We start from the raw sequence: 24615 nt of genomic DNA on the forward strand, positions 1-24615 counted from the left end.
GTTATTAGACTTGAAACACACCAAAAAAAAATGCCAAGGACTGGCACAGAAAATTAGCAAACTCCAGGGTTCTTTTGTGTGATTCATTGTGCTTTTGAAGTGCTGTTTGGAACCTTGGCTTAGCTATTGGAGGAAAAGAGAATGCTTTTAGATTTCATTATTTTAGAGAAATCTTGGGACTTTTTAAGAAAAGAAAAATACAATTTAAAACTATAATTTTGTTCCATTTTGTAGTTAAAGTAGCTCAGATTGTAAAGGGGAAGACTAGTCAGTCTGATGTTAATAGTATTTTAAAGTAAAATACTTTCTCCTCCGTGCTAGAAATATCTGAGTATGCGTGTATGTAACTCCTGTCATGGGGTCTGTGGCACCCAGCTGATTTGAATGAATAATGGGTAGTGAATTTGTGTCTTGTGCCTCTGGTGTGCATTGCTTTTTCATGCTTGGCGGTTTGTCGTGGTGAAGCCTTCTGTGGTTGATACTCCTGGCGTATGGAAATTTATTCCTGAAACTGACTTTTCTTAATTATAATCAAGGCAAACTCCCTTATTTAAATCACTAATGTTGAGGACAGAAACCCAGCTAGAGCATGGCACTAGTTTGCAATTTCTTGCTTATTGGTGATGTATCCGGTTGGACGAGTCACTTAACTAATCGAGACTTTAATTTTCCTCACCTGTCAAATAAAAGGATTAAGTACCTTTTATTTATATCAGCACTGGCATCCTATAATTCGGTAGTATTTAACATGACATTTACTTATGGCGAGAAGGACCCGTTCTGCCTCGTCTGTTCTGTTAGTGAAGGACCACCGGATAATACACTGTGTTACATTTCTGCTTCTTTAGTTAGCTGTTATCATTGAGGTTTTTTTAAAAGATTTTATTTACTTATTCATGAGAAGCAGGCAGGGGCAGAGGCAGAGGCAGAAGGAGAAGCAGGCTCCCTGCAGAGCAGGGAGCCCGACGCGGGGCTCGATCCCAGGACCCCGGGATCATGACCTGAGCCGAAGGCAGACGCTTAACAGCTGAGCCACCCAGGCGCCCCTGTTATCATTGATTTGAACGGAGTTGTTTCCTGTGTTTCCGGATGTCATGAATAAATGTTCATTTCATAGCCTCTCCCTGTAACACGGTCAGTCTTACTCAGTAGTCCCACATGTTGGCAGCTGTGGGGTCTGTTTTCTTAAGCTATAGACACGAGAGCAACTGTACAAACCATTTCTCTCGATAATGATCGCTCGCCTCTCACAGGGACGTACTCCGTGTGTTTGGGCTGGAATGACTTGGTCCTTGGACCACAACCCCTGCTCCCCAGTACATCACGGTCGTTGCTTTTTATCTGAAAGGAGGCAGCCTAGAAAGTGCTTCTATACTGAATAACACGAGTGTTGCTCCACAACGGAAAGAGAGCAGTGTAATGGGGTCTGTATTGCTGAATAGGGTATTATTTTTACCAGTTTACTTTAATATAGCTTTTCATAAAAGCTGTATCCTGTCAGTTCCTTTCTTATGTGTGTTAATTTCTTCTTTACATGTGTGTTAATTTCAGCATAAGACAGAGGTAGGCGTTGGGAGGGCCGCTGGGAGAGAGTGTATTAAAAACATATAATTAGAGGATACTTAATAAGATTGACCTAAAAGTTGAGATGTTTCTGATCTCAAGTATTTCTCTCTTTCTAAGTCCTTACTGTACATGAGAGAATTAAGGACACATGAAGAAACCTTTCAAGGTTTGGGTTGTTTTCCAATAGTTCCCTGCTTAATTGAGGTAGTGACTGTGAAGGCGTGGTAAATGAGTAACATAAATCAAGAGAATTCCAGGGAGTGGCATTAATACAGATAGCATAAGGGGAGAAGAAAAAATGAAAACAAGATGTAAGGATGTCAGCAGCTGCTACGCATTATAATTTCTACTAAAATTAGGCATCTAGAGATAATTGTTTTATGTTTCTGCACCTTTTTTTAGACAGTATTTTGTGTGTTTATAAGTATGGCCAAGGTTCTGCTGCTTTGTAGTTCTTGAGTTGAGGATTTTTTTTGGTTGTTTATAACAATAAAATATAAGTAGGGCCCCTGTCATATTTATTTATTTGAGAGAGAGAGAGCACAAGGCAGGGGAGGAGGAACAGAAGGAAAGACAAACACTCTCCACTGACGCTGGGCTTGATCTCATGACCCCGAGATCATGACGTGAGCAGAAATCAGGAGTCAGACACTCAACTGACTGAGCCACCCAGGTGCCCCAGTGTCTCTGCCTTTTAAGAAACACTCCTGTTACAGTGTTGCACAACTATGTGGCCATAATGAAGTGCAGGGAAGGGGGAAATGACAGATGCAGAGATTTCAGAAATACCAATTAAAATGCACCAACTACGTGCAAGAAGTGGGGTGTCTTTTCTTTGGCTTGAGCCAACCGCCAGCTTGTCAGAATTCCAGAGCATCACCTGTTGCCGTCGGGTCACCAGCGTGCCTGGCTTTCATTACAGAAATCTGTCATCTCCTGGCTTTTGAACCACGATCCCGCCAAGCGGCCCACAGCTACAGAACTGCTCAAGAGTGAGCTGCTGCCCCCACCCCAGATGGAGGAGTCGGAGCTGCACGAAGTTCTGCACCACACCCTGGCCAACGTGGACGGGAAGGCCTACCGCACCATGATGGCCCAGATCTTCTCCCAGCGCATCTCCCCAGCCATCGATTACACCTACGACAGCAACTTGCCGAAGGTGGGCTTCAGCTGTCCTGCCAAAAGAGAGCGCAACTCGGTTCACAGAAGGGTCAAGTCAGTTCCTTAGTTTTCATGGATCCCTTTAATGCCTCCCAACATGCGGTTCTCATCTGAGGTCCGTATATGCATTATTCTGGGAAGAGCCATGATTTTATTTTTATTTTTAAAATTTTTTTAAAGATTTTATTTATTTATTTGAGAGAGAGAGGGAATAAGTGGTGGGGCGGGGCAGAGGAAGAGGGAGAAGCAGACTCCCCACGGAGCAGGAAGCCCAATGCAGGGCTTGATCCCAGGACCCAGAGATCATGACCTGAGCCGAAGGCAGATGCTCGACCGACTGAGCCACCCAGGCCCCCGCAGAGCCATGATTTTAATCATGTAACTCTAAGGAGTTCCCGACCCACCCTCCTCTCCATCTACCCAAGAGTTTAAGCAGCAGTGCTTTTGGAAGCTGAGCCCTGGCCCAGCTGCCCAGAGCTGAAACCATCTAACCAGCTGAGATCCAGACCATCTGGTCAGTAGCTCCCAACGCTGGCTGCCCCTGGAGGTGCACCTGGGAGGCCCTGTAGACCATTCCAACACTCAGTCCTTCTGTCCGATCTGGTGACTTGGAATGTCCAGGTGTGAGGCACCCCAAGAGTGTCTGTTTAAAAGCTCCCAGATGGTTTCTGAGGCATAGCCAGCAACTTGTTCTGTTTCTTCCTTTTTTTTCTTTTTCCTCCCCTTCCTTCTTTCTTTTTTTCTTTTCAAACACAAACAGTCTGAAACGATATAGCAAAATGTTAAAATTGGAAAAGTGAGATGGGTGAACAACAGATACTTGCCATGCTCTTTATATGTTTCTGTATGCCTAAAATACTGATGTACTTTTCAAAGAGTAGTAGAAAGTAGTGGTAAGATTTGTGGAAGATCGGTATAGCTCTCGAGGGCCAGACCAGTTTTGGCTGGCTAGCAATGGTAGAAAGATACTTAGAGGATTATAGGTGACTTTTTTATTTTTGTCTTTTTGCTTGCCTGTTGTTTCTAAATTTTCTCAAGTGAAATGGTATTACTTGTATAATAAGAAACAAATGGAAAGGAAAACTCTCTACAAAATAAATATATATAAATTATATATTATATATATAAATTATATATTATATATATAAAGTGGATCACCTTAGTATGTGAGCGGAGGCCTGATGCCATTAAATGTTTGATTGCTGCACGGTATCCCTGAGAATCCTCAGGGAGAATGTGTGTATTTGACTGGCTCTCTGAAAGGCCTATATATCAACATGGTGAAGAGTTTGGACTTGGAGCTTTAGGTGGCCTTCCTAAAGCGGGATGTACTGCTTTTCTTCCCTCCCTGCGCATGTTCAAAAGGGGACTAATTGCTGACGTCTCTTTTATGGTCTTGGGAATAAGTAATGTGATGCTTATTGCAAGCTACAGGTGAATATTTTAGGGGGTCCCTTTGATTTGGCTTTGATGACATGTTAATTGGTCATATTTTAGGGCTTCTCAATCCGTACATCCAAGATACAGCAACACGTGTGTGACACTGTCGTCCGCGTTTTTAAAAGACACGGTATGTCCTTTTTAAAAAAATCATAGGCCTTCTCAAAGAGTGTTTTGTTTCGTCATTAGAAAGCACTGTTAATAGATTTTGGATGCAACCATATTTTATCTTTATTTACTTAAGATTTTATTTGTCAGGTAGAGAGAGAGTATGAGAGAGCAGGAGCGGCGGGGAGAGGCAGAGGGAGAGGGAGAAGCAGACTCCCCACTGAGCAAAGAGCCCGATGTGGGGCTTGATCCCAGCACCCCAGGACCATGACCTGAGCTGAAGGCAGACGCTTAACTGACTGAGCCACCCAGGCGTCCCCGTATTTTACCTTTAAATTCAGTACCAGGCACTTGACTTCATGTAAAATTTAAGCTTATTTTTAACATTCAGCTTGTTGAGGAGAACGTTTGAATATTACGATTTGAATATTAGAGACTTGCTACTAAAATACAGTTGGGTTGTGGAGTCAGGAATAAGACTGGTTAACAAACTTGACCTCAGATGAGCTGTCCATTAGTGGAGTCAGAGAGCTGAAGACTGCTTGCTGGTGATTCCAGCGGCCAGTAGCAGATGACTTCATGGTCAGGTCCGTGTTCATTTTCAGTTGCCTCCTGGAAGAATGAGAACTTGATGATCGGTTACTTTTTTCTGACTTGGTGTAGGAGCTGTCCAGTTGTGTACCCCACTACTGCTTCCCCAAAATAGGCAAATATATGAGCACAACGAAGCCGCCTTATTCATGGACCACAGCGGGATGCTGGTGATGCTTCCTTTCGACCTGCGGGTGAGGCTGGGAATGCCCTGGGGCAGGCCAGATGCCGTGTCTGGCCACGGGTGGATTACCCTCAGCCATCACTTTTCCCCCTCGGCTTATATTCTAAACATGAGCTTTAGGAAACACATTGTTGAGGGAGTTACCGGGGCGAGAGCATCACTGGAATTCAGTGAACATCTAACCTTGTGTACGTCCAGCTGGCTCATAGCACAAGTGCTTATGACCCTAGAAACTGGGCCCCTGCATTGCCAATGCCACGTCTGCGCCCCAGTGCTGAGTTCTGCCGAGTGATCACCATGGCTTGCCCTGGCCAACTCAGACAAACGAACACAGTTGTTTTCTTTACCTAGCTAGATTTTCACTAAATTCCTAACGTGTTAATGCGGAGAACAATTAAATTCTCCTAACAGCAAGTGCCTCTGCTAATGAGGTGTGCTGAATTCTGTTCGTGCTTGCTTGCTTCTGATCCCCAGGGTTCCCTCTGACGGGTTATCCACTCACATAGCGTGGCCTGCTAACGAGCCCATCTGCAGTCTTGTACATGCATGAGACAAGACAAGAGTTTCATTCCCCTCGTGTACAGAAAGCACTGGCAAGTGGAAAGATGAGCAAAGGATATAACCAGGCAGTTCTCAGAGCACGGGCCTGATAAACCTCTGGAACAATGTTCAGCCTCATGCATAATAAGGCAATGCAGAGAAAGGTATCTCAACTTCACCCATTAGATGGATAAAAATATTTAAATTGCTATACTTAAAACTGGCTGTTTATTCTTTAGACATTAGGAGACTGAAGTGCAGATTTTTTTCTTAAGATTTATTTATTTGGGAGCAAGAGCACGAATGGAAGGGTGGAACAGAGAGAGAGAGGGAGGGCAGAGAGAATCTCAAGTAGACTCCCTGCTGAGCATGGAACCCGATGCGGGGCTGGATCTCATGACCCCTAGATCATGACCTGAGGTGAAATCAAGAGTTGGACACTCAGCCAACTGAGCCACCCAGGCGCCCCTAAAGTGTAGATTTTTAAACATCAGCTTGCTTTCTGTGATCTAATAGTCATTCCCCCCGAATAAAAAGTGAGTACCCTTTAAGAATTTGATCCATAGTTAATGGTACGATGTTAGATCTCTTGGGACAATCTGACAATAATTTCATAAGCTGTGGTTATTATTAGTGGGTGGGTAAGAATTTCACCTAGAAGACCATGGGAGAATCAGGGAATTCACCATAATAGAGAAGACCCATTTTGGTTGCATTATCATAAATGACACTTGAAAAAACATTTCAGTTATTTACATAATTCACATTATTTACAGTAGCCAAGCTATGGAAACACCCCAAGTGTCCTTCGATAGATGAATGAATGAAGAATATGTGGTATATACATACAATGGAATATTATTCAGCCATAAAAAGAATGAACTCTTGCCGTGTGCAGCAACATGGATGAAACTAGAGGGTATTATGCTAAGTACAATAAGTCTGAGAAAGACAAACACTGTATGATTTCACTTCCGTCTGGAATCGAGAAAACAAAAAAACCCAGACCCTTAACTACAGAGAACAAACTGGTGATTGCCAGAGGGGAGGTGGGGGGGGCGAGGAATGGAAAAATAGATAAAGGGGGAAAAGTCACAGGTAACCAGATAACTTGCACTGATTTTAACTTGGCATCATAAAATTGGACAGAGCATACTTAATTAAAAGTGAATTTTTCTCAAATTTAAAATCCTAAGAAATGCTGCAGTGAGTAAGGTTGGTGGCGTGCTCAGCAGCGGGGTCTACCGCTGACGGACCACCTCAGGAACATTTCAGGAACGTGAATGGTGAGCCGTTCACTACTCCGTGAATATACTAAAACCACTGAGTTGTACACTGGAAAAGGGTAGACTCTGTGGTATGTGAGTTATATCTTAACAAAGCTGTTAATAAAAAAAAAACCCAAAGGAGGGGTTGTTGGCACATTTTGACGTTGACCCTTGAAACTTTGTGTTTCAGATTCCTTTTGCAAGATACGTGGCAAGAAATAATATATTGAATTTGAAACGGTACGAAACTGGGGGTGTTTCATTTGGTGGATGTGGGAGAGAAACCAAAGAAGGATGTCGTATCATCTGTGATCCTTAAATAGCAATGAATTTGGGGTTTGAATTTTGGGTTTAAAGTAGTGAGCTTGGAATATGGTGCTCAGTGCTCAGCCACAGTACCCCTTTGCGGGGTGACAAAGACTCTTAGCCTTCCCTTTAGCGGACATGTAGCTGTTGGGGGCTAGGTACCCTGAAGCTCCTGCCATCTGTTCTCTGCCTTCTAACGTTCCCAAGCAACAGAACTAATTATTTTCACAAATGGTTGCTTGACAAAAACATATGGCTGGTCTTGATCCCACATGGCCCCTTTTAAAACTTAATTGGAGGGACAAATGGCCGGCGGTCTCTGTGTGAAACCTGCTTCCACAGGTAACTGAACAAAAGCTGTTTGTAGAGAAATGGAGTCAACCCAGCAGGCGTGCCGAATGCCCCGGGCCTCCGGGCACTTAGCAGTGGGGAAGGGTTTTCTGTACATTCAGATCCCGCAGAGGGCGAGCAGCGAGATCTTCATAAATCGGAGCAGTATTGTTGCCAACGAGGCACCCTACTTTAAAGCCTTCCTTCACACGAAGTCAGAGCTCTTTCTGTGCTTTTATTCTCAGCTGCGAGTGAACAGTTAATTAATAGTCATGGTCCTTAGGTGTATCCCTGTGTAGAGAGCAAGTACTAAAGGGAAAATTATTTCTTGTGTGCAATTTCATCTCTATTTCAGACATGAAAAAAAAAATGAAGCCCCATAGTTTAATAGTGGCCCCCCCAGGAACTGGCACCTAAATCTGTCTTTAAGGTCTCTTGCTTATACCACTGATTAATTTTCTCCTGTTTCTTTTCTCTTGTTCAACGATCTCTTGCATGTATGTGATTCCAGTAAGCGGTGACCTGGGTTTCTGGGTTTCTCTCTCCAGATACTGCATAGAGCGCGTGTTCAGACCTCGCAAGTTAGACCGATTTCATCCCAAAGAGCTTCTGGAATGTGCATTCGATATTGTCACATCTACCACCAACAGCTCTCTGCCCACTGCCGAAGTCATCTACACGATCTGTGAGATCATCCAGGAGTTCCCGGCACTTCAGGTTGCTTTCCAGGGTCCGATGTCCCGAGGTCGCCCCGCTCGAGTCCTTGACCTAGGGGCGGGCGGTGGGGGGGGCATGACTACAACAGAACTGCCCCTCACTTGGTGCCGGCAGTGGGCCACATTTTACTAGGATAAGGAGAAGAGTTTGATGAGGTTACTTGTGGGTTTCTCTCAGGCTCTCACCCCTGCCTTGACAGGAGTGGGTTTTGTCTTCATCTATTTTGGGGGAAGGGTGTTGTTGCTCTGCCCATTCTTCCACGGTGTGAGAAATTAGCTCAGATTCCTAGGATGCTTTTAGCATGGTCACCCTGCTCCGCACCCTCTGTGGTCCCCTCCTACGCTCCGCCCTGGCTCTCAGCTCCCCAGCTTCACTTGGCGTCGAGCCGGCTTCCCGCCTCGCCAGTGGAGACCGCTTCTAGCACAACTGCTGGCTCTCCTCAGGCCTTGCCTCTGGGTCCCACACACGGGGCCGCCCCCTGCCCCCCCCAACTGCTGTGCCTGTCATGGTTTTCCTCGTCCAGAAGGCCTGCCTTCCCGGCTACGGTGGGCGCCCCTTCTGCCCCGGGAGCCTGCCTGCGCCCTCATCGGTTGGCCGGCCACCTTTCCTTCCCCACCCTCCCTGCCCTCGAGGGGAGAGGCCACCTGCTCCTCGAGGGCGGAGCCGAGGTGGCCCCTCTTCTGTAGAGCCCACTGCCCCCAGCTCAGCTCGCCGCTCGCTACTCTGTGAGCACTCGCCCGTTACCGCGGTTGCTCCGCAGCCCGTCCTTGAACGGCAGTGACTACTCACCCCTGTGCTGTCCCTTGCTGAAGTCTGTGTGGACTCATTCAGGCTTTTCACCAGAGCTGGGGACCGAAGTGGTTTAGATACGTATGATGAAGGGTTTGATTATATTGTACTCTTTGATTATGACAATGTAAAAGGCATGCTTATGAGAAAATAAACTAGGAGGTAATATGCCAAAATTCAGTCCTTCCACAGTCCCCTGCCTGGATGGTAAGTTGGTGACAAGGGGCTGGCTTTGGTCAGGTACCTGTACTGCTTCTATGGGGAAACTAATAATTTTTCTTTTTGTATCCTAGGAAAGAAATTACAGTATTTACTTGAACCATACCACGTTATTGAAAGCAATCCTCTTACACTGCGGGATCCCAGAAGATAAACTCAGTCAAGTCTATGTTATTCTGTATGATGCCGTGGTAAGCATTTAATTACTTCGACTTGATATTGAAGGATGATAATAGTTCATAAGTGTTTTCTTAGTGATGGAACCATAGAACTGAGTGGGGAGTTTTATCTCCTTCCCTCATTTCTCTAAAGTAAAAAAAAAACACAAAAAAACAGTTGGAGGGAGTGACTGTATTGAGAATAAGTTTAGCCCTTGGCTGGAGCCTTAGCATCTCCTTCCTATGGGTCCGGGGCAGCAGCCCCTCCAGTTACTCTTCCCAATTGAGCCAAATCGTAGTACTCATTGCTCTCTAGTATGTGTGCAGGTACTCTACGGTAAGTGTGCCGAGCCTGGAGGGGAGTCACTGAAAATTTTATTTTATTTTATTTTATTTATTTAAATTTTATTTATTTGTCAGAGAGAGAGAGAGCACGAGCAGGGGGAGTGGGGAGGGAGAAGCAGGCTTCCCGCGGAGCAGGGAGCCCGATGTGGGGCTCGATCCCAGGACCCTGGGATCATGACCTGAGCTGAGGGCAGACGCTTAACCAACTGAGCCACCCGGGCGCCTCAAGCTTACTGTTTTCTAGACACCAGAAGCCTAAGTCGCTTCTCTCTCGTCCGGCAGGTACACACAGGGGTCCTGGTTTTACTGTCTGTCCCCGCCCCCGGCAGTGCGGCTGCCGCTGGCAGTAGCAGACACAGTGTGTCCGTCGGACGCTGGCGAGAGCCCCAGCGATTGTGCAGGGGGGCTGCACGCCATCCTTGTTCATATCCCACAGCCACAGGCTAACTGCCTGTCAGCGCACGGCTTTTGCCAGGGGGACACGGATCCATTACTCCCTCGCCATCCAGACAGAACCCCCCTGGTTCGGCCTGCCCAGCTCTGGGTTGCCTCCTCGTTCAGCAAGGGCAGCCTCCCCCTTTTAATTCTTTTATGTCAGGAGTTTTCATATTCTAAGACACATGTTAGGGGCACTTGGCTGGCTCAGTAGAGCATGCAGCTCTTGATCTCGGGGTTGTGGGTTCGAGCCCCACATTGGGTGTAGAAATTACTTAAAAATCTTAAAAAAAAAAAGACAAATGTTAATTTTATGTGAATTGGAAAAAGAATTTTTCTAATCACAGAGTTAATCCATCCTTCATGATTAGGAGCAGTTTGTCCAAAATGGAGGGTATATACTTGTCGGAATGTGCCTGGAGAGCATATCTTTATGTTCAGGGCCAAATTTGGTGACTCTCATTGTTCCCTTTCTCTTCCGCGTTAGACAGAAAAGCTGACGAGGAGAGAAGTGGAAGCCAAGTTTTGTAATCTGTCTTTGTCGTCTAATAGTGTAAGTACCCAGGGATGGGGCTCTTACAGCTTTCTCTGTAACTTTATGAACCCCGATTCTCAAGGCAGTGAGGCAGGGCTGGGCTGTTCCACGGCTCCTCACAGACAGGTTTCCCTTACGTGTTCATAGGTTCCTTGGCAACCTCGGGGACTGGGGGAAGAGAGCCCAGCGCTGGGCTCAGAGCCTGCCTCTCCATGCTGCTGTTCACCGTGGGGTCATCGTCCTGTTCTTTCTGGATCACCAGCTGCTTTGCTCTCCCGCCCTGTGCGGGCCGTGCTCGGGAGAGCCTCCTGCTGAGCGAGCGGGTCTAGTACTGGTTGTCCTCTTCTGAAATAGATCCTAGGGGACTGGAATGAAGCACAGAGCTCTGCACATCCATCTGGGTTTCCCCCACCACCCTACCCCCCAATCTTCCAACACATCAGAGTTGAATTAAAGCTCCTGCTTTTCTGGTACATTTCTTACCACTAAAATCTGACATTTGATCCCAGTGGCAATGAGGACTATCTCATGGGGTAAGCAGGTTTGTCCTATTCTCTCAGCAGCCATCAGATAGGTCTCTAATCTCGGCGCAGTAACCCATACTTCATGGAGTCACTGGATAGCCGAAGACAACGGGGATTTCTGACATTTTCCTGAATATTTAGATAAGAAGAGATACTTCTTTAAGACTTCCCCAGAAGCCGTCTAGCCCTGGTGGGGCACTCAATTACATGATCCTGTGATGATCAGCAAATTCATGTATAGGATAGATTAAAATATGACTATACACAGGCCAGGCAGAAATGCTCATTCTTTTGACCTACACACCTACAGTATGGCGGACATAGTGCTGTAGGCATAAAGGAGTCAGCTGAAGACTCCCCAGGCTGCTTCCAACTTAATTCATGTTGGCCTTTTAAAAAGCCACGGGGGGCTCCATGCAGCATCTGTCTACCCTCGGCTCTCTAACCAAACTTGCACACACACACTGCAGCTCGTAGCAGCCAGCATGCAGTCAGTTAGGGAGAGTCAACCAGGTGACACAGCCTAGGAGTTCGAGAAATTAAGCCAGGTTAAATTTTAGATGTTACATAGAGGAGGAGATATTAATGGTACACAAAGTGACCAGTGATAAAATATTTTAATATGAAGCACAGTATTTACATAATTCTCTAGACAAGTACACAGCACATACCTATGAGCAGAAATAGTTCCATATATAAATAGCATGAAGAATCTGCTCAAGAAACTGCCCAATCTGGTGATTCCTTACCTGAAGGCTCAAGCCCAAAAGGTTCTTTGAACTAATGTCACATTTCAAACATATTTCACACTTGCACACGATAGCTGCCTCAGTTGCTAAAATGTCAGCTTCTTTTTGTTAAACCTCTGGTTATCTGATGACGAGCATCAAAGTTGTATGTTTGATTAGCTTACAAATGGAAAAATTAGCACCTAATAAAGACATTTGGTGCTATCATTATATAAAAATGGAACTCTGAAGATACTAGAAAAGGAAGTAGAAATAGTGCAAGCCAGTGTCTGGCCCAGGGTTCTGATTTTACAGATGAGGCACCTCCAGCCCAGAGACGCTGTGACTTATCCAAAGTCACATGGAGTTTGTTGATGATTGGGTGAAGATGCTCATCTGGAGAGAGCGACTCTAGTGCTTCTGGGAGTTTATTAATGGGGTAATTTAATGTTAAAATTTGAGAAGAAATAGTTTTTTAAGAAGAAAAACATTTAATATAGTAAGGAAATTGAGATTATATTACTTTTTGGATTTAAAAAAATACATGTGGTGTATGATTCTTACATTAAACTGAAATAAGCTGAGTCTTCATTCAGCTCTGTTTCCATGTGCCAATTTATCATTGAACCAGGTTATGCTTATATAGTCTTAAAATAGCTATAATTCTGTTTAACTCCCAGGAGCTCGAGTGGAAATTTCTTTCTGGTTTAGACCGTAGTTCCTGCTTCCCCTGCTGTGTGCCAGGGACTGGGCCTGGCCCACAGATCATCTCTAGCCATTGCCCTCGTGTGGAAGACGATGGGTACAGCGGCTGGGAGCTGGGATGGAGGTGTGAGCCAGAGGGAGGGGAGGATCAGGGGGCTGTCTGGGAGGTGACACCCGAGTGGCACCCCAAGGCTCCAAACAGGAATGATTCAAGCAAAGGGAGCAGAGGGAATTTCTGGCTACTTCAGAGTAGAATTAGAACCAGTCAGACTTTGCCTTCCTGTGTGTCCCCCCACCGCCCTCCCCGTTTCTGTGCCTGCAGGAACGGGAGTTGATGAGAATGAGGAAGGTAAAAAAGAACAATCCTGGCTTGGAAATCTTGTCATGGTGGCTCAGCTAGTACAAGGGACTGCTCTGCTGGGGGCAGCATTCACTGGGAGTAGGTGCCCAAAGCACTCCTGTGGGGTGCTTTTGAGTTGCTGGAAAAGGGTAATCCGTAGTCAGGTTCCCAGTAAAGGTTAAAATGGCCTCTGACCACAAAATCCCTGCTCCTGGCGGTGCGGAAGCTCCGCTCTGTCCCCCGTGTGTCCGAACACCGTGTGGAGTGCGTCTTCCCTGCCGGGGATCGGAAGCTAAGTGTGCCTCTTTGCTTTCCAGCTGTGTCGACTCTACAAATTCATCGAGCAGAAGGGAGATTTGCAAGATCTAACACCGGCAATAAATTCATTAATAAAACAGAAAACAGGCGTTGCCCAGCTGGTGAAGTACGGCTTGAAAGACCTAGAGGAGATTGTCGGGCTGTTGAAGAAACTCGGCATCAAGTTACAGGTTGGGCCACCGCTGGATTCCCCTGTGGGTCTGTGGTGCCTGCACAGGGCGAAATGGGGTTTTTGAGTTAATGCTAGGACGCGTTTTCTCCCCCCGCCAGAACTCTGCTTTCCCCATTTTGGATTTCTAGTAACGATTTTGGCTTCATCAGAACGTCCTTGCAAGCATCACAATTCCTATGGTACGGCAAGTCTGACGATGTCAGTTAGCCTCAGCCAAGCGCTGATTCCTGAAGAGAACAGAGTCTTCACCTGGCAGGCTATACTTAGACATATTCCTGATTGCTCTGACGCTACCCATGGAAAACCATGCCCTTGACATGTTTGCGTGCGCTTGTACTTCACAGGTCTCGATCAATTTGGGCTTGGTTTACAAAGTGCAACAGCACAACGGAGTCATCTTCCAATTTGTGGCAGTCATCAGACGGAGGCAGAGGGCTGTATCGGAAATCCTTGCCGCCGGCGGCAGATACGACCTGCTGGTGAGGGCTCACCCCGGATTTGTTGGTTGATTTAGTCTGGCTTAATTTCCTTTCTTTCTCAGGTGGTGTTTTGAAATACTCCAGAGCTTCAGAAAAATTGAACCAGTGGTATAATTGAACACCTGCATGCCTTTTAGCTAGGAATAGAAAAATACTCTGAACCACATTTGTAGTGTTTGTGACTTTTTATTTTAAAATAATTACAGGTTTACAGGAAGTTGCAAAGATAGTACAGAGAGATCTTGCGTACCTTTTGCTCCATTTTCTTGAATGGTTAAATCTGGCAGAACTAGAATAAAATAATCAAAACCAGGACACAGACGTTGGTACTCTGTATGTGTATAACTCTGTGCCATTGTTACTGTGTGTGTGGGGTCTCGTCACCACCACCACAACCGAGATACAGATATGCTCCTCTATCACCATGAAGATCCGTGGGTGCTGACATGTACTAGTTCAAGTGAAGTATGGAACCTTTACCTCCCTGGAGGTCCCTATACCCTTCCTGCCATTTATAATATAATTGTCTTAAATATTTCCTCTCCATACATTGATGTCCACATCAGACAGTGTTAGGCTTTTTGCTTCAACTGTCAAACGCTGAGAAACTCAAGAGGAGAAGAAAGTCTGTTGTACTTGACCCAAATTTCTGGTTTCTGATGAGAAATGGGCTGTTGTTTGAGTTTTCCCCTATAAGAAAGTTGATTTTCACTCAGTGCTTTTAAGATTTTTTTTTTCTTTGTCTTTAGTTTGAAATTTGATCATGACGTGTCTTGGCATGACTTTCTTTGGATTTATACTCTTTGGGATTATCTCAGCTTCTTGAATCTAGAGGTTTATGTCCTCTTCCAGTGTGGGCCCCCACCAAGCCCCCCAGCAGGGTGGCATCAGAGAAGACTAAATGGGAGCTAAGACTTTTATATCTGCCTGGGGTAGTGCCCCCCACCCCCAAACAGTGTCAGTGGAGGAACCGAAGGATTACAGACCCTCACCTGCACCCAAGCAGTAACGAGGCCACCCTCCCCACAGTACCGGTAAAGGCATATTTCGGGCATATTATTCTAATATCTCTTACGTCTTACCCTCTTTTTGCTCTCCTTCTAGGACTCTGATGACAAATGTTCAAGTTTTTGTTATATCCCTGAGGTTCTGGGGCCTTCTGCTTTACAGTCTGTTTTCTCTCTTCTTCAGATTGAATGGTTTCTATTGTTTCATCTTCAGTTTCATTGATTATTTCCACCGTTTTCCCCATTCTGCTGTTGAGCCCATCCAGAGGTTTTTTTATCTCCTACTTCTCTGCTGAGACTTTTTTTTTTTTTGTCTCAAGCCTGTTCGTCATGCTTTTCATGGTGGTTGCTTTAAAATCCTTGTCAGATATTTCCAACATCTGTCTGTTGATTGTCTTTTACACATTTTGAGACCTTCTTGGTTCTTGCCATGATGCGTGATTTTCACTTGGACCCTGGATATTTTAAGTATTATGAGACTCTGGAGCTTAGCTAGATCTTTATGTTTAGCAGGCCTCCCCTGAAAGCACAAGTAGGGGCAGGAGGTGCCACCTTGCTACTGTTGGTCGAGGGTAGAGATTCAGGTTCCTTACTCTGCTTGCTTCAACATCCCTAGGCTGGGAGGGGTGCCCTGTTCTGTTCGCACATGCCTTTATTGGTACTATGGTGAGGGGTGGGGGAAGTGGCAGGAGACTGCTGGAGAGCAGGGAAAGTTCCAGCCTCCCACTCAGCCGCCTTGGGCACCACCCCCACAGGGAGGGTGGCCTCGTTACTGCTTGGGTGGACGTGAGAGTCTGTAATCCTTCAGTTCCTGACACTGTTTGGGGGGTAGGGAGCACTACCCCAGGCAGATAAGAAAAGTCCTGGCTCCCATTTAGTCTTCTCTGATGCTGCCCAGCTAGGGCTTGGTGAGAGGGGGGGCCCCCTTACATCTGAGTAAAGGTGTGGGCCCCCACTCAGCCTTTGCTGGTGGGGGCGGACCTTCTCCTGTGGTGTTTGGCTGGAGCAGGGCAGGGGTTATATAAACATTTTCGGCCCTGCCGGGTTGCCCCTTTCTTCATGTTTTGGCTAGAGAGAGCGGGTTTCCTGGGGACCTTCTGTTGGTTCTCCTTGGCATTTCTGGGTTGTCAGCATGTGTTACCCTCAGATCCTACAGTTCCCATGCCCGTGTGCTGCCTTCTCTTCACTTCATAGTCTTCTTATGTTTGTTTATAAGTAATGTCCAGGATTTTTAGCTCTACTTAGCGGGAGGAATAGAGAGAAGTGTTCCTGTCTTGGTCCAGAATCAGAACCTACCTATATAATTTTAAATTATCTAGGGACATAAAGCAAGTAAAAAGAAAAAGGTGGAATTTATTTTAATAATATCTTATTTAACCCAAATATCCAAAATGTTATTTCAACATACAGTCCAAATTTTCAAAAAAAATTTTTTTAAGATTTTATTTTATTTTCATTTATTTATTTAATTTTTAAAAAAGATTTTATTTATTTATTTATTTATTTGACAGAGAGAGACACAGCGAGAAAGGGAACACAAGCAGGGGGAGTGGGAGAGGGAGAAGCACGACCTGAGCTGAAGGGAGACGCCCAACGACTGAGCCACCCAGGCGCCCCAAGATTTTATTTTTTTAGAGCATGAGTAGGGGGAGCTGCAGGCAGAGGGAGAAGCAGACTTCCCTGCTGAGCAGGGAGCCCAATGTGGGACTCAATCCCAGGACCCCGGGACCATGACCTGAACCGAAGGCAGACGCTTAACCGCTTGAGCCACCCGGGCGCTCCGAAATTTTCAAAATTTGTGAGCTATTTTACATTTTTTTCTAAACTTTTTTTTTTTTAAGATTTTATTTATTTTTTGACAGAGAGAGACACAGTGAGAGAGGGAACACAAGCAGGGGGAGTGGGAGAGGGAGAAGCAGGCTTCCCGTGGAACAAGGAGCCTGATATGGGACTCAATCCCAGGACCCTGGGATCATGACCTGAGCCGAAGGCAGACGCTTAACAACTGAGCCACCCAGGCGCCCCTTATTTTCTAAGATTTTGCAGATCAGTGTATATTTAACCCAGTATACCCCAAATACTATTTCAGTATATAATCAGACATCTCAATATGATTAATGAGCTATTTTATATCCTCTTTTTTTTTTTTTCCATTCTGAGTCCTTGCAGCCTCTGTGTACTTCACATACACAGCGCCTGTCAGTTTGGATTAGTCAGATTGCAGGTGTTGAAGCCCACATGTGGCTAGGTGGCCTCTCTCTCTCTCACTCTCCCTGCCACACACGTACTTAACTTCTTGGTTGAACCCTTTGATGAGAAGTTGCTGACAAGTGTGTGCCCTCCAGTCATTGCTTTGCTTATGGTTACAGTTTCTTCTCTCTTTCATAACCAAAGCTGTGCCTTTCTTCCCAGATTCCCCAGTTTAGAGGACCCCAGGCTCTGGGACCAATCCCCACTGCTGTCGGGGTCAGCATAGCTATAGACAAGATATCTGCGGCGATCCTCAACATGGAAGAACCTGTAAGTTCCAGTTTTGCTTTCCAGCTTTCCAGTGGGCTCTGAGTGGTCTTTCATTTTATAGTCCTTTATATGGAGCCCTGGACGTGGCAATAGACTGAGGCTTTGGGGGGTTATCTTTGCCAGGATGGACAAGCCTAGGACTTGGCATCCGTCCTTGCGTCTAAGTCCTTATCCTCCCTCAGGGGAACCTCAGACAGCTCCTCCGTCTTTGCCTGGCCTCACTCTCCTCGTGTCTGATGCACTCTGGACATGGGAGCTATAGATGTTGGCAGACGCCCATCAGAGCCCCTTGTTCAGAAATCCTGCCGCACTCTAAGAGCTAGAAATGGTTCTTTTTCCTTTTTGTTTCGGACAAGATTAGTTTTCCCAGAGGAAAAGAATATCTTCCTGACGGCTTAGGATAGCTGAAATAATTTTCTAAAAAGACTAATATAAAAGGTTTTTGACTTTTTTTTTTAAAAGATTTTATTTATTTGACAGAGAGAGACACAGCGAGAGAGGGAACACAAGCAGGGGGAGTGGGAAAGGGAGAAGCAGGCTTCCTGCGGAGCAGGGAGCCCGATGCGGGGCTCGATCCTAGGACCCCGGGATCATGACCTGAGCTGAAGGCAGACGCCCAACAACTGAGCCACCCAGGCGCCCCTTGACGTTTTTTATTTATTTATTTAGTATATGTCATTGTGAAGCCCAGACTTCTGTCGCTTACAAGATTTTGAGATGCCTGTCTTCACATGCGTGCTGCCTCCCCTCCTACAGGCCCACAGTCTGGCTCCTCTAAATGTAACCACTCTCTTTCTGATCCAGGTTACAATAAGCTCTTGTGACCTCCTGATCGTAAGTGTTGGCCAGATGTCCATGTCCAGGGCCATCAACCTAACCCAGAAACTCTGGTCCGCGGGAATCACAGCACAAATCATGTATGACTGGTCACAGGTAATGAGACACAAAGTGCCCCTGAGTGGAGTGCGTGCATCCCGGCTGCCGTGGCCGATCGTCCTCCCCAGCCTTAGAGTAGGGTTCTCTCAAACTCAACTTCTCTCTCGTTAGAGTTACTTCCGGTGTTAGCTTCTGATTGTTACAGGAACAAAGGACCACAACTCCGTGGTTTAAAACAATACAGGCTGGTTACCTCGCATTTCTGGCATTCAGAAGTGTGACACCAGTTCCACTGGGCTCCAGTCAAGGTGTCTGCTAGGGCCTGTTCCTTCAGAAGGCTTGAGGGGGAGAATCCATTCCCCTGCCTTATCCAGCCCTGGGAGGCCTCCAGCATGCCTCCGTTCGTAGTCCCTTCCTCCACCTTCAAACTCAGCAGGGTAGCATTTTCTTTCCTCTCTGACCTCTCTTTCTGTCTCTCCGTCTCTGACCCTCCTGTCTCCTCTCACAAGGATCCTTGTGATTACATTGATGCCACCCAGATGATCCAGGTCGTCTCCCTGTCTCAAGATCCGTAACTCAAAGTTCCTTTGCCCCTAGAAGCGAACAGACTCCCCCAGGGATGAGGCTGGGCCGTCTCTGCAGGGCCGGGATCCAGGCTCGCACACTTGCCAAAGGCGTTCCGTGTTGAGCTGTGTGGGTGGCTGTCTCTCCTCAGACCCCCCACAGCAGCCTGCTCTGGGGCTGGAAGTGAGGAAAGGAGCAGCCTTGAACCCGCCTGCCCTTCGGAAAGGGGGGCCTGTAGAGAACGTCTACCTGCCACCAGCAGATCACAGAAGGGCGTATGGTCCAGTTCGCCCGCACTCAGGCACCCCAGAGCCTGAAGCGATGCCCAGGGAAACAGAACCTCCACCCTCCCTCCCTCCTGCTGCTGTCCGTCTTGGTGTGTGTTAGGAAAACCTCCTCAGTCTGCTGAGCAATGATTTTTAATCATTCGACAGAGCAGCGTCCTCTTCCATTGGTTCCCTTGTTGCATAAATTGTTAGAGGAGTGTTCTTCCAGAAACCGTGACTTCAGTCCTGCCCCGCGGCAGACCCTGCAGGCGTCCCTGCTCCGCTGCTTGGTGGCTTTAGGCTTCACTTCTGCTTTACGCCGTCCGCTGTTTTTTGTTGCCTTGGCTTTCCTCAAAGGCCTTCTCGTTGTATGTGTGCGTACTGTGTAATTTTGGCACCTTGCACCAAGATTTGAAGCTTTTGAAAACCTCTTACTGTGGCCCGAGCACATTGATTGTCCATGGCCCCTGAGGACAGCAGTGAAAGTAAGAAAAGCAAGGTCTTCCTGCTCCTTTGAATTCTTACTCTTCTGGCTTAGTACTGACAGCTCCGGAAGTCAGCAGGTTGGCAAGTCCCTCTGACACTACAGCTGGACACCGTGGTTTCAGTCTCCCGAGGTCCTTGAGGCCGCTCTAGGCGCTCTGTGTTTATCTCACATGCTGTGTGTGTTTCAGTCCCAAGAGGAGCTACAGGAATACTGCCGACATCACGAAATCACCTATGTGGCCCTCGTCTCGGATAAAGGAGGAAGCTACGTCAAGGTACAGAGCCAAGGAAGTCGTGCACAGTTCACAGATTCCCAACTTCCCGCTGTCCCCTGGCCTTGGGTGTGGCTGAAAATCCACTATGGTATTTGTTGGGCCTGTGTTTGGAGAAAGGCTATAGAGTAAGAGACAGTCTGAATCGGAACCCTTCCCTCCCAGCTTAAAAAATCAAAAATCAAAAATAGTGGCAGTAGGTTTTTCCTACTTTTCTACCTCTGTTCCCTTTCTTCATCTAAGAAAATAAGAATAATGACCACACTGATAACCTGCTGGTTGGCATGTCCTGTGGCTGTTTCCTAACCAGTTTTACTGTTACCTTTAACTTAACAAAGTTCATAAATATACCAACTTCTAACCTTTATTTCTATTTTTAAGGGAAAAAAAAATCAACGTATTTCCCCCCTTTTAATGTCTTTGTCAGGTTTTGATATCTGGGTAATGTTGGCCTCATCAATGAGTTAGACAGTGTCCTCTCCTCTTCTGTTTTCTGAAAGACTTTTGTGTACAGGTGGTATTATTTCATCCTCAGATGTTTGGTCAGACTCAGCAGTGAAGCCACAAGGGCCTAGACAGAGAGCCGTTCAGGTCCTCTTTCTGAGTAAGTGAGTCTGAGTAGTTGATATCTTCCCCAGAATGTTCCCATTTCATCTAAATTTTCAAATATTCTCTTTTATTATCTGTAGGATCTGTAATGATAAAACCTCTTTCATGCCTGCTAATTAGTAATTTATGTCTCCCATCCTTCCCCTTTTTTTTACTTCCCCAGGCTGGCTAGAGGTTTATCAATTTCATTTGTCTTTTCAGAAAACCAGCTTTTGATGTCATTGATTTTTCTCTTATTTTTTTGTTCATTTGTTTTTTATTTTACTGATTTCCATTCTATTCTTCTTCATTCTGCTAATTGTGGATTTAGTTTATTCCTTTTCTAGTTTCTTCAGGTGGAACTTTAGGTTAGGGGTAGATAAACTACAGCCCGTAGGCCGAATCTGGCACACAGCCTATTTTTGTATGGCCTGTGAACTACAAATCTTTTTTACATTCTCCATTTAAAAAAAAAACAAGGATGTGGCAGTATGTGGCCTGCAAAGCCTAAAATACTTACTGAGCCTTATTTATAGGGGGGAAAAAAAAAGTTGGCACCTGGCATGGATCAATAAGTTTAGACTTGACTTTTCTAAGTATAAGCATTTAATGATGTAATGCTTTCATTTTCATTTAGTTCAAAATACTTTCTAGTTTCTTTGATGATTTCTTTGATCCACAGGTTATTTAGAAGTGTGTGGCTTAACTTCCAAATATTCCGGTATTTTCCAACTATCTTTCTTTCATGATTTCTTTCCTTTTTTAAAAATTTTTATTTTTTTATTTAAGATTTTATTTCTTTATTTTTCAACACAGAGACAGCGAGAGAGGGAACGCAGGCAGGGGGAGTGGGAGAAGCAGGCTTCCCGCCGAGCAGGGATCCCGATGTGGGACTCGATCCCAGGACCCTGGGATCATGACCTGAGCTGAAGGCAGACGCTTAACGACTGAGCCATCCTGGCGCCCTAAAATTTTTATTTTTTATTTAAATTCAATTAACAGGGATGCCTGGGAGAAGCCTGCTTCTCCCTCTCCCACTCTCTCTTTGTCAAAATAAATAAATAAAATATTTTTTTAAAAAATAAATTCAATTAACATATATTGTATTATTAGTTTCAGAGGTAGAGAGGTCAGTGATTCGTCTTACATAATACCCAGCGCTCATTATGTCATCTTTAATGATTTCTAATGATTTAATTCCTTTGTGATCAAAGAACATACTCTGTATGATTTCAGTCCTTTTAATTTTACTGAGCCACGTTTTAAAGTAAAAAATAATTGTCTGTTACTATGAATGTTTCATGTGCACTTGAGAAGAATGTGTATTCTGCATTATTAGGAGGAGTTGTTTGATAAACATCAGTTAGGTCAAATTAGATGATGGTGTTGCCGAAGTCTTCTGTATCGTTACTAATCATTTTGTCTACTTGCTCAAATTGAGGAGTGTCAAAATCTCCAGCTATCATTGTAGATTTATCTATTTCTCCTTTTAGTTCTATCAGTTTTGCTTTGTGCATTTTGAAGCTCTGTTATTTGCTGAATACACATTTAGAATTTTATATCTGATGAACTGACCTCTTTATCATTATGAAATGTTCTTCTTTATCCCTGATAATATTTCTTGTTCTGAGGTCTTTCGATTAGTGTTTGCATGGCATGTCTGTTTCCATCCCATCTGTGTCTTGAAAGTGGGTTTCTTAGAGACACTCAGTTGAGTTTTGCTTTTTTGATCTACTCTGACAATCCCCGTCTTTTAATGGGAATGGTTAGACCATTTATATGTAATGCAGTTATCGAAATGGCTGGGTTTAAATCTACCATTTTACTATTTGTTTTCTAATTATTCCATCTGTTCTTTTTTCCATTTTTTTCTTTTCATACCTTCTTTTTTTAGATCTCTACTACTGGTTTGCTAACCATTACTCCTGTTTTTGGTGACTTCTTAAGGTTTATATTGTGCACCTTTAACTTATACATTCTACCTTCAAAAAATATTATATGCCTTTCACATACAGTGTAAGAACCTTACAACAGAATACTTCCATTTCCCTTCTCTCATTCTTTGTGCTATTGTTGCCAAGTATTTTTTCTTACATATGTTATCAACTCCACAATACATTGTTTTTATTTTGGCTTTAAAGATTTTATTTATTTATTTGACAGAGACACAGCGAGAGAGGGAACACAAGCAGGGGGAGCAGCAGAGGGAGAGGGAGAAGCAGGTTCCCCGCTGAGCAGGGAGCCCGATGCAGGGCTCGATCCCAGCACCCTGGGATCATGACCTGAGCCGAAGGCAGACGCTTAACAACTGAGCCACCCAGACGCCCCTTATTTTGGCTTTAGTTATTTTTTAAAGAGGTTTTTAAAATAAGGGGGGAAATGTCCTTTATATTTACCCACATATTTACCATCTCTGGAACTGTTTACTACTATGTTGAGGCAGACATCATTCTGACTTCATTTTCCTTCTGCCTGAAGAATTTCCTTTATTTCTGGTCTGTGCAGGTCTGCTGGTCATGAATTTTCTCAGTTGTTATTGGTCTGAGAAAGTCTTCATTTTTTTTCTTTTAAGATTTATTTATTTTAGGGACACCTGGGTGGCTCAGTTGGCTAAGCGCCTGCCTTTGGCTCAAGTCATGATCCCAGGATCTTGGGATCAAGTCCCGGCATAGGGCTCCTTGCTCAGCAGGAAGCCCGCTTCTCCCTCTGCCTGCCACTCCCCCTGCTTGTGTTCTCTCTCTCTTTCTCTCTGACAAATAAATAAAATCTCAAAAAAAAAAAAAGTTTTATTTATTTTAGAGAGAGCAAGCAGGAGGAGGGACAGAGGGAGAGGGAGAGAATTTCAAGCAGACTTCCTGCTGAGCGTGGAGCCCGACACAGGGCTCAATCCCCAACCCTGAGATCATGACCTGAGCCAAAACCAAGAGTCTGATGCCCAACTGACCCCTTCACCTTCATTTTTGAAAGATATTTTTGCTAGATATAAAATTCAAGATTGACTTTTTTTTTTTTTTTTGCATTTTGAAGATGTGTTTTATTGTCTTCTGACATGATGGTAGTTTCTATTAAAAGTCTGCTTTGATTCTCTATGTATGCTCTTTATTTTCTGGCAGCTTCTAAGATTTTCTTCTGTCACTGATTTTCTGCAATTTGAATATGATATACCTCAGTGTGGTATTCTCTATATTCTAATACTTGGTATTCATAGCTAGGACTTTTTTGAACTGTAGATTTATAGTTTTCATAAAATACAGAAAATCTTCAGGGGCACCTGGGTGGCTCAGTCAGTTAAACCTCTGCCTTTGGCTTGGGTCATGATCCCAGGGTCCCAGGATCGGGCCCTCAGTTGGGCTCCCTGCTTAGCTGGGAGTCTGCTTCTCCCTTTGGCTCTGATCCTGCCCCCACTAGTGCGTGTGTTCTCTCTCTCTCTCGAATAAATAAACCTTTTAAAAAAAATTTTAGAGGGTGCCTGGGTGGCTCAGTCGGTTAAGCGTCTGTCTGCCTTTGGCTCAGGTCATAATCCTGGGGTCCTAGGATCAAGCCCCATGTCGGGCTCCCTGCTCCGCGGAGAGCCTGCTTCTCCCTCTCCCTCTGCTTGTCGCTCTGCCTACTTGTGCTCTCTGTCAAATAAATAAATAAAATTTAAAAAAAAATTTAGAAAAATTTCAGACATTATTTCTTCAAATATTTTTCTGTCCCTTTTTTCCCCCCCCTCAAAGATTTTATTTATTTGACAGAGAGACACACAGCAAGAGGGGGAACACAAGCCAGGCGAGAGAGGGAGGAGCAGGCTTCCTGCCGAGGAGGGAGCCCGATGCCGGGCTTGATCCCAGGACCCTAGGATCATGACCTAAGCCGAAGGCAGACGCTTAATGACTGAGCCACCCAGGCGCCCCCCTTTTTCTCTTTTCCTTGTAGGACTCTGATTACAGTATATTAACCATTTGATATTGACACACAGCTCATTAAGACTCTGTTTTTGTTTTGTTTTTTCCCTTTCTCTTTGCTTTATTTGGGACCATTCACTGATCTTTTTTGCAATATCTCATCTGCTGTTAATCCCTTTGCATTTCTTATG

The 24615-nt window shown here is 45.1% G+C and overlaps 1 protein-coding gene across 10 annotated transcripts in view; it reads left to right on the plus strand.

Moving 5' to 3' along the window:
- The window catches only part of EIF2AK4 (eukaryotic translation initiation factor 2 alpha kinase 4), a 106616-nt gene that overhangs the window by 68190 nt on the left and 13811 nt on the right, over positions 1–24615 (plus strand). For all 10 annotated transcript variants that reach the window (XR_004301074.1, XR_004301073.1, XM_032418040.1 and 7 more), the window contains 12 exons: positions 2489–2725; positions 4225–4297; positions 4939–5060; positions 7049–7098; positions 8043–8211; positions 9294–9410; positions 10645–10710; positions 13307–13477; positions 13824–13958; positions 17378–17485; positions 18290–18418; positions 19866–19952. Coding sequence is in view for 8 of the 10 variants with exons in the window: in XM_032418040.1 (XP_032273931.1) it covers positions 2489–2725; positions 4225–4297; positions 4939–5060; positions 7049–7098; positions 8043–8211; positions 9294–9410; positions 10645–10710; positions 13307–13477; positions 13824–13958; positions 17378–17485; positions 18290–18418; positions 19866–19952 (1464 nt within the window). In the remaining 2 variants the exon portion in view is untranslated. The remainder of the gene's footprint in view (positions 1–2488; positions 2726–4224; positions 4298–4938; positions 5061–7048; positions 7099–8042; positions 8212–9293; positions 9411–10644; positions 10711–13306; positions 13478–13823; positions 13959–17377; positions 17486–18289; positions 18419–19865; positions 19953–24615) is intronic.

This window comes from Phoca vitulina, unplaced genomic scaffold, assembly GCF_004348235.1.
Source record: "Phoca vitulina isolate PV1807 unplaced genomic scaffold, GSC_HSeal_1.0 scaffold20, whole genome shotgun sequence".
In the NCBI taxonomy this organism is placed as follows: domain Eukaryota; kingdom Metazoa; phylum Chordata; class Mammalia; order Carnivora; family Phocidae; genus Phoca; species Phoca vitulina.